Raw genomic sequence first — 17,185 nt, 5'->3', positions numbered from 1 at the left:
AAGGAATGTAGCTGTTTACCTGGAATGTGCTAAGTCCTGCTGTAAATTGCCACAGCTCTTTGTCAGTGTCTGATAGGGTAAAAGGCCTGTTGAGTCTCCATGCAGCAGCTTTCCAGCTGAGCCACCTTGTACATACAGATCTATTAAAAAATTGGCAAAGGTCTCTCTGCAAGAAGTAGTTTGGCCCATTCTACCAGAGCTCAGGTATCTTTGGTGGCTTTCTTGGCTTACGGGACAAACAAGGATATCTGTAACACTATGACGTGGTCCTTGGCCCACCCATTTGTCTGAGCACGCCATCACCCAAGAGGCCAGAGGTGATGCTGAGTTTGATGGAGTGGTGCTGCCATCAATAAAACTGTGAACTCCTATCCTGCTCCTTGGCTACTCCCTAGAGTCACCTAATGTAGAACGGACAAAGAAAATTTCATAAATGGTGTTCTTCGAGATGTGTTGCTCATGTCCACTTCACGATTACCCTTTCCCCCGTTTCTGGAGTTTTCCTACAAATAGGAATTGAGGGTAGGGGGAGCGTGTGGCACTCCTCATACCATGCCATGGAGGCGCCATTTCAAGTGTCACAGAGCCGCTCCCCTACAGATACTATGAAGAGAAGCTTCTGGTATCGGTGCATGTGGTGAGCACACTCACCTAATATGAAATAGACATAAGTAACACATTTCAAAGAACAGGGAAAAATGGATCTCATTTAAAAATGATATTCTGCTGTGAGAAAGTTTGTGGGTTTCAGGTTTTAAATTTTATAAGCACATCTGAAATAACCTATACATGATGTTGTACACGCTTAAAGCAGTTTGTCCCTTTAAAATTCTCCTCGATTTTAAAAAAATGCAACTTTTTCTCCTTCTAGAAGCACGATCAAGGACAAATTTTATTGGATATAGTGTTCAGGCATCTCGATTTGACAGAGAGGGATTACTTTGGTTTACAGCTGGCTGACGATTCCACTGATAACCCAGTAAGTTGCATCTGATTTCTAAAGTATTTTTTGCATGTGTGTTCAGATTGTTTTGGGATTTTGTTTCAGTATTCAGTGAATCTGATTAATTGTTTTGGACTTATCTATTTCTTGCATCTATGACAGCTGATGTTTTAATTTAAACAGACTTTTTTAAAACCAATCTGAAATATGGCATGTTTTTTGATATGCTTCAAAAATGAATGCCTCTAGTCTGTTTAGGTAAAGCTGTCTCCTAAGTTATTCTTGCAGGTGCAGGTTGTCATCTCACACTGGGAAACTATTTTTTCCCACACAATTAAATTAGGGTTGTACTTTTTTCTCCCCTTCTCAGTGTTTCAAACAATAAAAGTTGTGAAAATTGGATTCAATTTTTGTGGGTCTTTGAGGCCTATTGAGGTTCTGAGGGAACACTATGGCGCTCCCTCTAAGTATATGACTAAGCTAGTTTTTGTGGCTAACTCAGGTTAGAATGAGACCAAAAACTTTATTCTAGAGTCAGACAAACTCTGAGATAACACAAAGTACGGGGCTTGGGTATTTTGTCAAGCCTCAGAAGGTAGCCCAGCTGTTGGGCATAGGAGAAGGTGGATTAGAAAGAATCCTCATTGATTTTTTCCCCCCCGTCTTGTCCAATTCTTGAACATTTGCCCTGATGCTTTTTTTTTCATAAGGGAGTAGTCCATTTGAAGTAGTCCATACTTCCCCTTTCCTTCACTTTTCTTTCAATAGCAGGAGATGCCTTAACCCTTACAAGGAGAAGTGCAAGGTGAACAAATTCAGCTCATCAGAGAGGTAGCCATGTTAGTCTGTATCTTCGAGAACAACAAGAAATCCTGTGGCACCTTATAGACTAACAGACATTTTGGAGCATAAGCTTTCGTGGACAAAGACCCGCTTCATTGGATGCATCTGATGAAGCGGGTCTTTGTCCACGAAAGCTTATGCTCCAAAATGTCTGTTAGTCTATAAGGTGCCACAGGAGTTCTTGTTACATTCAGCTCATGGCTCCCTACCCTTATCAAATGATTTAGGGTAGGAGCTGACCCTTAAGATCTCTGGTGTTGCTTGTTCATACCCTTAATATCAAAATGCTTTTTTCTTTATAGTCAGCCTGTCTGCACTGGGAGTGTTACTCCTTCTGCTCAGTCTGAGAAGGAACTTGTACATGGTAGCAGCTACGGTCCTGAAGACACTTCACTTTTTTTCTTTTAAATATAGACTGATTTGGACTATATATATTTGAACTATAGACTGATCCCTCGCGAATGTTGAATTTTGTGAATGCAAGGGTTCCCTGCCCGGGGAAGCGGCGGTTGCCAGCGCTCCCTGCCTGGAGCCCCAGGGAAGTGGCCACTTGTGAATACTTGAATTTGTGAACCTTAGGTTCGTCAGTGTTGAGACCCTACTGTATAGCAAAGCATGTGCTCACCACTCCAAGGGGATGCCTGAGCTGCCTCCCCTGTGGGTGATGCTAAGGGAAAATCTTCCAGCACCAGTGCACGTGGTGCGCACATACACACCTACATTGAATGGATACAAGCAGTTCATTTTAAAAAAAAAACCCACCAGTTATGGAAACAATAACTTTTCCTTTATTTGCCACAGTTTAAGGCAAGGATGTCAAGAATATGGCCTGCAGGCCATTTCCAACTTTTTCTTCTAACAATTCTTTCTATGGGTTATAAAAGGCGTTTAGCCCACCCCCTGCTGCTCAGAACATCTGGAAGGAAGCAGGGAGTGGCAAGAACTAAGGAACATTATATCTGACAGGGCACAAGTACTGAATACTTCCCCTTTCCTCTCCTCAACCTGTAAAGCCAACAGCACTGAAATTTTGCTCAGAAGAGACTCAGTTGAGGCTCTTTGGGAGCCTACCACATCCTTTGTCCCTCCTAGCGCTGCCAAAGCTATGCAAGAGTGAATTCCTTTTCTCTAAACCTCCATGTTCCACTCTCTGTCACTGAGCCATGCAGCACTAGAGCAATGGTGAGGCTTCTTTCCAACCTCCTTCATTCACAGCATGTGCTACTGTCACAGCTGCTGATTCATGGAAACACCTACTTCTTTGACACCCCTGCAGGGGGGCTCCCTTGGGATATGAAGTAGGACAAGTATCAGAGGGGTAGCCATGTTAGTCTGCATCTGCAAAAACAAGAAGTCCTGTGGTGGGTTTGGATTTTGCCCACAAAACCTTATGCTCCAAAATATCTGTTGGTCCATAAGGTACCACAGGACTACTACTTGTTGAAGAAGAGCAAGACATTCCCAATGAGAAGGGGAAGAGGAGAGACTCTCCAAAAGCAAATGTGGGCAAGGAAGTACTTCTCCAGGAGTATGAAATTCCTAAGTATTGTGGTAGGTGTCAGGGAGAGCTGGCACTAATACACAAAAGGGCAACAGCAGATAGGGAAACAACTCAGAAGTAGAAGGTGGAAGACTAAAGATTGATTGGTCAGTATGGAATGCAAAAAAGGCCAAGTTGATGGGGGGAGAGAGAGAAGATTTAAAAATACCTTTGTTTTAAAGAGAAGATTTTAATTGTTTGTAACTAACTAGAGATGTGATGCTACATGTTAGTGTGCTTATAGCACTTAAAATTTGTTATGGACAAAGCACTTAATCAGTTTTGGCACCTGTTAATGGCAATTGTCTGTTTTGTTTACAGTGGGTTTCAGAAATGTGTTAGCATGTTTTAGATAACAGAACATCATAAGCCTAATATAAACATGTCTGGAATGAGTTGGCCAATCTTGGTTTAAAAGACCACTTGCTTTTCTTTTTTTTTTTTTTTTCTTCCCTTGGAAGGATTTTTTATGTATTGCCAAGGCAGCCTGTAAGGACAAGACAGATTCTTCTTAACTGTACTGTAGTGCTAATTTGAACTTGGCAGAGTGTGAGATTTCCTTTCTAAAATTTGGTAAGGTGCCATATCGGTGGTTTTCTACCAGGGTGCACATACCCCTGGTAGTATGCAGAGGTCTTCCAAGGGGTATGTCAATGCATCTAGATAGTTACCTGTATTTAACAGGCTACATAAAAAGCACGATAAAGTCAGTGCAAACTTAAATATTATAAAATGACAAGTTTCTGTTAGTCTGTATACACTATATACTGAAATGTAAGTAAAATATATTCAAATTAATTATATGGTAAAAATCAGAAAGCAATTGTCAGTAACAATGTGGAAAAAGCAGTGATATAAATTTAATGGGAGGTTCAATCAGATTTTTATTAAAATATACTTAATGTATCAAACTTTCAATAAGCAAGTGTACATTAATCATCATCATTCAAGCTTTTGTAGCAAATACATTTTATAAAATGTTCTGCATTTTATATAAACTGGTATTTTTGTATTGCACAAACGTGGTTTGTTTCTTGCAGGTTTCTCATTTCTTCCCTTGATGTATTTAATAATTTTAAAACTAGTCTTTAGTGCATACAGTATTACTATTCCCTTCTTATTTTCTGTTGTGGTTATGAGCATGCCACGTTTGTGTCCAGACTTAAAGATTCCACCCTTTTTTGTTAAGATTTTTGTTTTCAACATGTGCACAAGATGAACAATATTGATCAATGACCTAGAAAACAACTCTTGAATGTTGCATGTACAATCCAGTAATCTATCCCCTTGGCTCTCAGTGGACACTGAATGCTCTTTGTTCCTTGGATGGACAGAGAGAATTGGACTTCCATGGTTTCACAAAGGAAATCAGCACTTTAAATAGGAGGAATACTGGCTTTTTGTGCTTGCTTCTACCCTACCTCCTGTTTTACTGACTATCTGGTGTATGTAAGAGGTTGCTGTAGCTCTGTAGTGACCAGTGATTCTTGATTTGTTTTATTAACGAGGACTACCTGTATGGTACTTTTCTCCCTGGAAAGCGAGAATTCAGAAGGGATCTAATATTTTCAGTGATAATTAGTGATTTTTCTAAACTTATTTACCCTTGTCCTCACAGTCTGTGACTAACCCAGTAGAACACAATGTTTATTAGTAAAGTTGTTCATCACATTTTAGATATTTTTAAATCAGGGGTTTTGTCCATGATTATTGCTTATAGGCAGTATTACTAAGGACACTAGCAGTATGATTATCATATTTAACCATTTCATTTCAGAGTATTCCTTCAAGGAATTAACATGAGGAGAAAAACACTGTTAAAATGGGGAAATACATGTGGAGTGGGAGAGCTATGAGCTGTCTTCAGATTTTAAATAAGAAGCCAGTAGATTTCAATAGGATTCTTTATTCATACTCACAAAATTTCAACAGCTGTGATCATCTTATTTCCCATTTTCTACTTCCTTCCTCGGATTAACAGATGTTTTGGAGAATAAACTTGTGTGGGCAAAGACCCGCTTCATCAGATGCATGGGGGGGGGCAGTTCAGAGGTCTGAACCCCCGCCTCCCCATGCATCTGATGAAGCGGGTATTTGCCCACGAAAGCTTATGCCCCAAAATATCTGTTAGTCTATAAGGTGCCACAGGCCTTCTTGTTGTTCTCGAAGATACAGACTAACACGGCTGCCTCTCTCTGATACTTCCTTCTTGACTCTCATATCCAAACTCCCTCTAGTGTTGTGTGTGTAATTTTATGTGATGGGGCAGCTGTGATCAAGAACCCACCCTGCGGAGCTGAGGAAGAGCCTTAGAGTTCTCTAGCGAGCATATGATCAAAAGGTTAGTGTTGGGGGTTTTTTAAACATCTGAAACCTTTTGAACTTTGAGTAGATATATGCCATAGAAGGTGAATGCCAGAACTAGAGTAAACCATACATTTTACCAGTATTACTTACTGTATACATTTGTGGAATATTGTTACAATTACATTTAACATTTATGTAAGTTTACTTTTTGCATTCCCACTCTTTGACCTATGTGGGGGTCTTGGGGCATGCCCCATCCCAGAAACTAACCTCTACTGCTTCCAGAAAGGTCACATTTCCCTGCCCCACAAATATCATTCAGTCTGAGGTGGCACTTACATGCTCAATGCTCCCCCGGCCCCAAAACAAAACAAACAGAAACCCCACTGCCCTGTCAGACTGAGGAATAGCTAATCCAGAAGCCATTTCCAACTTTTCCTGGTCTGTAAGACTTTTCGAGAACTGCTGAGCTGAATGGTGGACGCCCTTGAGATTCCAGATCAAATCGAGCAAGAAAAGAATGATTCATACTGCTTGACATTTTGTAGAAGACAGTGCCTGGAAAATTGACCACTATTTGTCAGGGAAGAGCTGTTCAGATTTATAGATGCATCATGCTTATTATTAGACTCTCCAATGAAATATGACTTCTGAAATTGGGACAAAATTCCTCATCTTATTGAAAAACTTCCCCATAACAGCAGAGCAGACTACTAAATAGGTCCAGACAGCTCTGAGAACTCCTTTCGCATCACGAAAAAGGAAGATGTGCACTTCGTGGAAGATTCATATGCTCTTCTATCTTTTGGAGGCTTTATACAGCAGACCTTGGAAAGGAACAAATCAGGTTGCTGAATTATTCTAGATAGGAGCCTTCTGCTTGCCCCTACAGCCAGCAACGATCCTCAGTACCACCAACAAGAAAACACAAAGTCCTGTGGCACATGATAGACTATCAGATATTTTGGAGCATAAGCTTTCATGGGCAAAGACCTGCTTCATCAGGTGCATGAGTGCCCATGAAAGCTTATGCTCCAAAATATGTTAGTCTATAAGGAGCCACAGGGCTACTTGTTGTTTTTGAAGATACAGACTAACATGGCTACCTCTCTGATAATTGTCAACAAAAAAAAAAATGATTTTCAGTGGAAGTGAACCTTTCCATAGTCATGCTGTGTCTCTCTCTCAAAATAGCAAATCTGACATGTTGGTCAAAAACCACATAAAGTATTTGGAGGATTCATTTACTTTTTCTCCCTTCCCCTTCCCCTAGCAGTTATCTTCTTTCCTTCTCTTTGCTTCTTTCCTTGTATTTTTTTTCTTCATTTCCTTCCAGAAACTTGGAGTCACACCATGTTGGAGTTGCAGAAATCATCAGAATGTGGGTGCTCCATTCAGTTTTGGAACCTTTCTAACACCCAGCCCTCTTCCTCCTCCCTCTTTAGGGTCCCTTTGTGAGAGATGATGAAAAATGAGCTTACGTGTAAATATTAGAACAATAGAAGTGCATCTCACGTTCAAAGAGTTTCTCGCATTTTCAAATCCCGAAGAAGGGAGATGCTGCCTAGGTCTGGATTTGAGCTGTCTCAGCACTGCAATTTGCCACTTCAAATTCAGAGTTGTAGCCCTTCCCTCTTTAACACCACCCTTAGATCTCTAAAACTGGTTAATGCTGGTAACCTACAGGACTTATGCTTTCACATGTCAGTCTACACAGAAAATACTTGAGATTACATTGGGAAATTACCCCAATTAATAGGGTGCTGCCGTTAGCTCTTCCAGAAGCACCAAAAGTAGTCACCAAGGTTGCATCTACAGTATGAGATAAAATCAAATTTAAGGGAGTTAGCTCAATATTAAAACATAATTGTCTTCACTGTAAACGTCATTAGCTCAGTTTAGCCTGCTCTAATATCGATAACAAAATGTCAATATTAACGAATGGGTATAGCATCAATCTCAAGTTTAAAGTGTCAAATAAAGGCGTGTGGAAGTGCCATGTCTTTCGTTTGAATTTATTAGCCTCCACAAGTGTCCCATGTGTGTCCCTCAAAGCTACGTGCTACACCTGGCTCCCAGCTCCCCACTACTACTGGGAACCAGGAAACTGACAAGGCTGCTGTGCTGTCAGTTTCTTGGGTGTCTCAACTTGGGGAAGCCAGGAAATTGACCAGGACTGCTGCACTGTCAGTTTCCCAGGTCCCGCAGTTTGGAGGAGCCAGGAAATTGATCAGGGCTGCTGTGCTGTCAGTTTCCCAGGTCCCCTAAGCTGCAGAAATCCAGGAAATTGACAGCACTGATGCACCTGGCTCCCAGCTCCTCTTAGGAGCTGATAAGGGGAGCTGGGAAACTGACCAGGGCTGCTGGGCTGTCAGTTTCCTGGGCCCCCAAGCTGTGGGGATGCAGTAAACTGACAGCGCTGCTGTACCTGGTTCCCAGCTCAAAATGTGGGGCTGAGGGAACTGTGGGGTAGGTTCCTGCAATACACTGCTGCCACAGTCGATGTTTGGTGATTTCAGTGTGGAAACAAATTTGTTGGGAGCCTGTGGGAAGTGAGGATATGCAAAATCAAATTAAAAAAAACAGCATTATATAATCCATTTTTAATAAGTTCACATTTATCTCATAGTGTAGACTTAGCCCAAGTGTTTGGCAGTCATGGTGGCTCAATAGCAAGAATTTATCTGCCACAGAATAGATTATGTACTATAGTAGGTTTCATCAACCAGCTGTAGGTCTCACCATTAAATGTCAGTGTCTGTTTTCTTGATCACATTGTTTCCTGTATTTACATCACGTGACATGCCAAATTACACCCGCCTTACAAACATAAAGCAGCAGAAATGTAGTACTTTAAAGACTAACAATGATTTATTTGGTGATGAGCTTTCATAGGACAGACCCACTTCTTCAAAGTGCTACATTTCTGCTGCTTTGTTTTGTTGAAGTACAGACTAATACAGTACGTCTCCGTTACTATTCAACTTACAAACATAGTTTAAAATGACAGAGAGGTAGGTGTGTTAGTCTGTATTCTATCAAAACAAAAAAGCAGTCAAGTAGCACTTTAAAAAAATAATAATTTATTTAGCGATGAGCTTTTGAAGAAGTGGGTCTATCCCATGAAAACTCATCACCTAATAAATTATTTTGTTAGTCTTTAAAGTGCTACTTCACTGCTTTTTTGTTTTGATAGTTTAAAATGATGTGCATACCGAACAGATCACATGAACATGGGCATTCTGATCTCCTGAGAAGGCCTCTTAACAGTTAAAATGGTAGAAAGTTTCTGTACAGGTATGCAAAGGGGGATACTTTTTCTTCACTTGTGACCAGAGCACTGCTAATAGATGTTTCTGTGCTCATTTGCAGAGCTCATTTGTACCACCTTCAGACCCAAAGCCTGTGATCTCTTTAAGCTCTGAGCGGTTTTACTAGCCTGCCGGGTGTGTTTCTCTGTACTAGGTCAGGTAATGACAGACAATACAAAGGTGTCAGACAGGGAGGAGCAGTGGAAGGCATAGGAATGTTTCAGGGATTTGTGATGTACCTTTCCATACCTTAGGCCTACGTGTGATTTTTAACAAAGAGTGTTTTAGGTTTCCACTCAATTCAGATAGTTAACCTGCTATTTCCTTCTCCAAACCTACTTTTGATGTAGTTAATGCTCTTTCCTTTTCTTCGGCAGGACAACCGTTCAGAAATTCCCGTCAGCTAATAACATTTGCAAATAGAATGATGAATCAGGCAGTAACTACCCCAAAATAATTTAGTTTCTAATTATGTTAAATCATGCAACAAGTTAGCTAGATTAGATTCACTCACAGGCTATGTCTAGACTAGAGGGATTTATTGGCAGAAGTTTTTGTCAGAAAATATCTTCCAGCAAACCTTTTGTTGACAGATTACGGCCAGACAGCAGTGCAGGTCAAAAAAGTGATGCACTCTGTCGAGAGAGAACCTAGACTGCCCAGCCACTCTATTGGCAAAAGAGGTTGCCCAGTGTCCTGGAAGCCCTTTCTGTTGACGTAAGGCCACTCCCCCTCCCCACCCCCATAATGTCCAGACTGGCTTTTTGTCAGCATCTGTCACAGAGGTGTTCTTCCTCATGATGAAGGGGGTACAGTTGTCGACAAAAGTGCTGCATTCTGTTGACTTACTGGTGACAGAATGCTCTTGGGAATCTGGACGCTCACCAGGTTTTGTCAAGAAAACGGGCATTTTTGCTGACAAAACCCTTTAGTCTAGACATAGCCACACGGTTTAGAACATATTCCATGATAGCTCAGTTTTTCAGTCAATTCCCTGAGAAGCCATGGGGGAATCAGTCCACATTTGATACAGTATAATTCACTACTAGGGACATTAGTATCAGATGTGCTCTTTGGCAGAACCATCTTCCAGTTGTTACTCAAATAGACTCCAATCACTCAGCTTCCTGCTTAGGAGGTCACTGCTTGTGAGTCACCTGATGTGGAATACATTAGAACAGTCACTTGAAGAAAACAGGTACTTCATCTACCAGTAAATGGGATTCTTCAAGATATGTTGTCCACGTGTATTCCAGGATCTGCCCTCCCTCTCTATTACCATGGATTCCCACCTTACAAAGAACCTGAGGTACAGTTGGGCCTACTCTTCCATTTATGCTCCCTCTGCCTCGGGTGCACATGCAGCCCCAATGGATTTTGCTCATAAAAGAAAAATCTGATTTCTTGTGTGTAGCATGCATGCACACTAGAAAGGCAATACACTTGGACAGTCATGTTGAAAAGCCAGTATTACTTTATAGTAGAGAAAGTAGCTTTTCTCATTTACGTTTTTGTAGGGTGCTATTGCACAGCTGACTTTTGAATGAAGTAAAGTTGTTTTGAAGGGTTCCTTAGTAGCTTGCAGCAAGAGAGGTGGCACCTCGTTAATTTTCAGTTGCTAACGGCTCACAGTATTTCACGGAACAATCTTCCTTGTAAACATAATCTACTAGCTCTGCAAGGCTTTTTATGCACTTTACCATCTTTTACCTTGAGTGGTCTACTAATGTTTAAGTAATTGTTACACATCCCTGTGAGAGAGTGGAAAAAAGCCAGAATACTTAAGTAATTGAGCCAGAATTAAAATATTGCTGTCCTGTGTTGTCTGTCCCTGTTTTGTCCAGTTGTGTTCTCACACTGTTAAATTTTAATCCTTATAACCAGCAGCTATGATGGGTGCTTACCGAAGTAATCAGCTCAGCTGTGGGCAACTGCATGTGAAGGTTGCTGGGGTATAATCTTAGCTCTATACAGAAATAACAGGGACAGATGCCAGAGGGGAAGTAATTGGGTATGTTTGTGATAACCTGTAATCTTTCACAAAACTACTCACTGTGCTTTGTATGCCAAAAGGCCATTTTGCATAAGAAGCATAAATTTTAAATAAGAAAATAAATGTTTCTTAACATGATCATTTTGAGATGTAATTTGTGCACTAAGTGTTGCTTTCTTAAAAACAAAAACCAAAAAGATGCCCTTTTTTTCCCCCTCCAGAGGTGGCTGGATCCAAACAAACCTATTAGGAAACAGTTAAAACGTGAGCATATTTGTTTACTTTGTCTATTTCAAACATATTTTTATTGATTCAGGATTTAAAATTTAACCTGACTAATTTAAGTGTTTTGTTAATTCCAGGAGGATCTCCTTACAGTTTGAACTTCAGAGTCAAATTTTTTGTAAGTGACCCTAACAAGCTCCAGGAAGAATATACAAGGTAGGTTTAAGTCGTTTACCATAGCAAAACTCTTCTAGAAGTAGAACTAAGTACTAGCAGAAATCATAATTTTTGAAGGCATTAGTTAATGGAATTGTCTCTTGTAAAAACTTGATTTATTTGTGATTTTTTTTTTTGTAATGTTTAAAATTTTACCTAACTGACAACTCAGATTCGCATGCTGTAAACTCACAGGCTACACCAAAACCTTTACACTGAAGCTGTTGAATATATACAGAGGAAATAATCTCAGAGAAAATGTTGTCCAAGTGGGAACAGAAAAAGAAAGGGAAGAGTAGAAAAAAAGGAAAATTTCTTTATTCCATTTATCAGTGGTTATAAATATATTTTATTTTTGAAAGCTTCATAATATCTCTGGAGTTATTCAAACTCACAATTCATTTCATATCTTAATTCCTTAATTTTTTTTCACTCATGTATGTCGGTCTTAACTTCAGTTTCATTAGTATAATATAGGAACTTATGGTGATACAGCAGCAGTCTTAGCGGTGCAAAAGTGGTAATTTAGGTGAGCCTATATAGCAATGTTCGTAAGACTCAGTGGGTTTTTTTTTTTTTTTTTTTTACAAGTGTTCAGATATTTTTGCAAGCAGTGTTGCAGTACTTATATGATTCCAGGAGTTTAAATCTTTTTTTTTTTTTCCCCAAAAAGGGATTTGGGAAACTGTCAGACTTTTTGAAAATGACATTTAAGCTGTTAAATCAGTCAGGCCTTGCACTGTTAAATGCAGCAGCTCTTGAATAGCTTTACTTAATCTGGGCCTAAATTGGTTAAAGAGATACTCAGTTTGTACCAGTGTTGATGACAGTCTGTCTGACATGCCAGATATTCCAAGCCCATCTGCACAGCAAGCATGTGTTGGTACTGACAGACAACACAGAGGTATTTTATATAAACAAATGGTGGTGCTCACTCCTCTCCCCTGTGCCTGGAATCCCTTGAAATGTATGACTTGTCACCCATACCTTCCATCTCGAGTTGTCATACCTGTTTGGAGCACAGAACGAGCTAGTAGACTGGGTCAGCTGCTCATTCAACAGGCACATATTGTCCTTCAGAGTGGATATTGCCATGGACATCTTCTAGACTTTGGGTTCTCCCCACTTGGACTTATTCAGCACATGGAGCAACAGGAAGCATGAGTGGTTCTGCTTCTTCCTGAACCACAGCCCTGGTTCCATCAAGGACACATTTCATCTGTCATGGGCTAATTACCTTGTCTGTACATTCCCAACCTTCCCTCTCTTATACAACATCTTCCTCAAAGTCCATCAGGACAGGGCTTTGATGATCCTCATAGTGTGGATGTGGCCCCACTAGCACAGATTCACCAGGCTGTTGGACTATCCCATGGACACACCTTTTTTCAAGACCACATCACACAGGACAACAGCCCGTTAAGGTACCCTAATATGGAGTCCCTGCAAGACATGGAAGCTCCATGGTTAAACTAGTCTGAACTTCAGTGCTCTGTCTTAGTTCAGACAATCCTTCTTGGAAGCAGGAAGCCCTCTACTCAAACCAGTTAGCTGCCCAAGTAGAAACAGTTCTCAATTTGCTTTATACGGATGAGTAGTCCTACTATGAATGCCTCTGTACTACTTATTTTGGACTACCTGCTTGACTTGAAACAGCAGGGGTTGGCAACCTCTTTGATCAGGATTCACTTGGCTGTCATTTCTGCCTTTCACCCGGTCGTGGACAATAGGATGGTCTTTGGAAATCCAATGTTAGGTCACTTTTCCTCAAGGGGCTAGACAGACTGAATCCACAGGTAAGACAGCCTGTTCTTCCATGAAACCTCCATTTAGTCCTTATTGCCCCACCCCCTTTCAGCTATAGCAACATTTTCCCCTGCTGTACCTCTCTTGAAGGTAGCCTTCTTTGTGGACATCATCTCAACCAAAAGATTTTCAGAACTCAATGCACTGATATCTGAACCTCCTTACACTGCCCCTTATAAAGACAAGGTGCAGCTATGTCCACGTCCAGCATTTCTCCCTACAATAGTCTCTTAATTTCACAAATCAGGACATTTTCCTTCTGGTGGTGGTCTCCAAATTGAATGCCGATGAAGGAGAATGCATGGTCCATTCCCTGGGCATCAGACATGTCCTGTCTTTTTGATTCAGGTGCACAACTATTTTGGAAGCCCACACAGCTCTTCAGTGTTGCTACCGAGAGGATCAAGGGGCTTCCTATCTCCAGCACATCTAACCCTGGATCAAGTAGTGCATCAAGTCTTACTGTGTATTGGCCAAAGCTCTGGCTCTGGCAAAGAGCTCAAGCATTGTCGACCACTGTCCTTGCACAAGTGCCCATTCGAGACATACTCAGAACAACCATGTGGTCTTCACTCCGTATCTTCACCTTGCATTGTGCAATCTTGCAACGGTCTAGAGATGATGTAGACTTTGTCAGAGTAGTGCTGCAGTCTGTAACCAGATGATCTCTGACCTCCTCTAAGGATACAGCTTGGGAAGTAACCTAGTTGGAATGAACACAGCAAGCACTCAAAACCAAAATGGTTTGCTTTCCTCTTGTAATATTTTTTGCGGTGTGTTGCTTAGATCCATTCCAAATCCTGCCCACCTTCCTTCTGTTGGAGTATTCCACCAAGAAGGAACCAAACAAATGGCAAGTTGGCAGGGACTTGTAAACACAGCCATAAAGGAGCCACTTCACGGGGACTCCACAGCTAACATAACAGGTACTGCTAAAGGAAAATCCTTCCAACTATTGTGCATGTAGCATGCACACGTAATTGGAGTGGACATGAGCAACACATCTCAAAGAATAATAGTTAGGGTAATAGGTTTTCCCAGTAGAAATAGTGCCTTGTGATAGAACAGAAGAATGCAATCTCAGTAGAAATCGGAGGGTATTAGAGGGCATGAGATTAAGCTGTTGCCACATTAGCCACTATTATGGGTGTGGTTCTCTCTTGTAGGTGTGAACTTCGCTGCCTTTCAAATTTAGATATAAATGGTCACTTTAAAAATCTCTGAACTTCATTGGGGGTTGGAGAAAACTTTATATATAAAAAAAACCTTTGGGTGAATATATTATAGGTACCTTTTACAACTTATCCTGTGTAAAATCTTTCAGTTTTCAGGAAAGCTTGTATTTTTAAATGTGACTATTCATTTTGGGTGCTTTCGTTTTGGAGTGACCACGTTCAGACAACTAAGAGGCTCTGGGTTTTTAGCAGCTGAGTTTTTCCTAGTTTGTACACTCAGAATAGGAGGTACCAAAAATCAATAGATGCATCTGAAAATGTGAACTCTAACAAATACTTGTAGGAAAAAAAATACAGATTTAAAGAGAAATATACTGAAGTTGCCTTAATTTTTTGTGATAAATTGCAACAGTAAGTGAGGAAGGGCTTAATTTAATACCAAGAAATTAATAAACTTACATCTCATGGGCTGTCTACACTACAAAAGTAACTTTGAAGTTGAGCATCTACACACACCCTACTTCAAAGTTAAACTTCGAAGTAGGGCACTGCTCCATTCCCGGGAATGGAGTAAGGACTTGGAAGTTGGGTTCTGTACTTAAAAGTTAACTTTGAAGTAAGGGAAAAATGTGTGTAGACTCTCTGCTGGCTACTTCGAAGTAGTGCCTAATTTCAAAGTTAACTTCAAAGTTAGTTCCTTGTATAGACACACCCATTGTGAATATGTGGGAAATAAGTATTTAGAAACAAAACTGCATTCTGTGTATCATTTTTTTGTTTGCTGTCATCCGTTCTGTCACTAAATGTATTTGAAAACAGCCTCCTTGTTTTGAAGGCTTCTACTGCTCATTTCCCACCTAAAGTGTAAACAGTCGGAGGAACAGATGGGCTATTTTAGACAGGTTGTTGTCATTTAAAACTCATGTAAAATAAAAAGGTAATATTGTAATATGCAGTTTGTGGAACAAAAATTATGGAAGGTGGGAAAAATTACAGGAAGTTTTTAACACGGTTGAATATGATTCTGCATCCAGAATTTACTAGATTGAGGGAGGAAGACAAGCTGCTCACCACTGCTATGAAATTGAAACAATAAGTTGGTGTCATATATCCTCAGGTGCTAAACTAATTTCTGCTTTTGTGTGCCTGGAATAAAAATATTTTAGAATTTGTAATATGAGCTAAATCAGGCTAAAATCTTCAAAATTGTGTGCCTAAAGGTAAAAGCCTTAAAATCTGTACACTTATATGAAGCTTACAAATACTTGAATAGTTCAGAAAAATAGGCAGCACTTATTTCTGTGCCTGAATACAGTTTCGTGTGGGTTAATTTAAGGCACTAAAGTTTGATAGTTTTTGTTCTCTTTATTTTGTTTTTCACAAGGTAGCTAATTACTTGTTTTCTCCATTGTTTATATATTTAGGTGAAATTTCAGTATCAATTGTGATTCCTTCATGAAATGTAACATAAAATTGGATCTTCTACAAAAGCAAATAATTTAAATTTGTGGATATATACATGACTCTGTCAATTCATGCAAATTTCTACCTTTCAAAACTCTAAGAAATACTTACATCTGGTGAAATGATTGTAATGCAGTGGACCCAAACATGACATCAGATATTTCAGCTTTGTGTTATATATAGAAAGACAGTTCTCTCTGAAAATACAATCACATTTCATCAACTCATTTTAGTATTCTTTTTTTTTAAGGTACCAATATTTTTTGCAAATTAAGCAAGACATTCTTACTGGAAGGTATGCCTCTTTTATTACGTTGACCAATTACACAATTTGTTACCAGCTTGCTGAGATTAAAAGATACATTATGTTTTAGCAATTAATCTTTTGCACAAAGTTTATGAGCTATATAATATTTGTAGATACTTAATTAAAATCAGTATTTTTCTCTAAGTAGTTGCAAATGGAAATATTTATAATAAAAATGTCTGGAAGAACCTGTGCTTTACTGTTTATATCTATGTCGTAAATTAATCAAAACAGATGATTTTCATGATGGTCATAATTCTCATCGGGTGAAAAATGTTTCTTTTTTAAAAAACATGTAGATTGCCCTGTCCTTATAATACTGCTGCTCTTTTGGCTTCCTACGCTGTTCAGTGTAAGTATAATTACTCTCAATGTATGATTTCATATATTTCAAATTGTTGTCTATTTTTCTGACTTTTCAGTGATCAGCTAAGTTATTTTAAATTAATGAATAGTAATACGCATATACAAATTTGTGTGACAGATATTTCTAAATCTATACAAAACAGTTTTTTCCATCAGTGAGGAAAGGTAAACCTTCTTTCATTTCATGGTATTTTCACTGAAGTGGACATGAAGTTTTTTCTAGTAAGTTCCCAACTCTCCATTTCCTCTTTATAGATCTAAAAGCGTAGTAATACTTTTCGTAAATCTGTGATTTCAATATGTTACTTCCTCAGTAATAACACTGAAACTTCTTTTAGATTTAGATATTTAACTGTGCGTATATCCAGTACTGTATGGGACAAGATAGTGTTTTGATAGTGTGTAGCTAAATAGTTCGTTTACATAATTTATACACAATTGCTTATTTAAAACAAGATAGTGAGACGTAAAATCTTGAATAGCAAAACTTTTTGTCGCCCCCCACCCCCGCTTCCTCTTGTAAAACTTGGGCAATTAGATGGAGAACACTAACACAACGTGTAGTTGGGCATTTGAAAATCAGGAAGTGACAAAAATTGAGATTTCAAAATTACCTTAATTCTGACCTTTGTGCTCTTTTTCTAGGTTAGATACATGTATTTTTATTTTTCTCATCACCAGGAAAACAT

The 17,185-nt window shown here is 39.5% G+C and overlaps 1 protein-coding gene across 1 annotated transcript in view; it reads left to right on the top strand.

Annotated features, from left to right (window-relative positions):
• PTPN4 (protein tyrosine phosphatase non-receptor type 4) overlaps nucleotides 1-17,185 on the top strand; it is a 167,384-nt gene that overhangs the window by 51,704 nt on the left and 98,495 nt on the right. The window contains exons 3-7 of the mRNA XM_075001253.1: nucleotides 872-979; nucleotides 11,159-11,201; nucleotides 11,300-11,378; nucleotides 16,074-16,118; nucleotides 16,430-16,482. Of these exons, the coding sequence (XP_074857354.1) occupies nucleotides 872-979; nucleotides 11,159-11,201; nucleotides 11,300-11,378; nucleotides 16,074-16,118; nucleotides 16,430-16,482 (328 nt within the window). The remainder of the gene's footprint in view (nucleotides 1-871; nucleotides 980-11,158; nucleotides 11,202-11,299; nucleotides 11,379-16,073; nucleotides 16,119-16,429; nucleotides 16,483-17,185) is intronic.

This window comes from Carettochelys insculpta, chromosome 8 (assembly GCF_033958435.1).
Source record: "Carettochelys insculpta isolate YL-2023 chromosome 8, ASM3395843v1, whole genome shotgun sequence".
NCBI classification, from domain to species: Eukaryota; Metazoa; Chordata; order Testudines; family Carettochelyidae; genus Carettochelys; species Carettochelys insculpta.
Note: the sequence above shows the minus strand (reverse complement) of the source record. Positions and strands in the feature narration are given on the sequence as shown.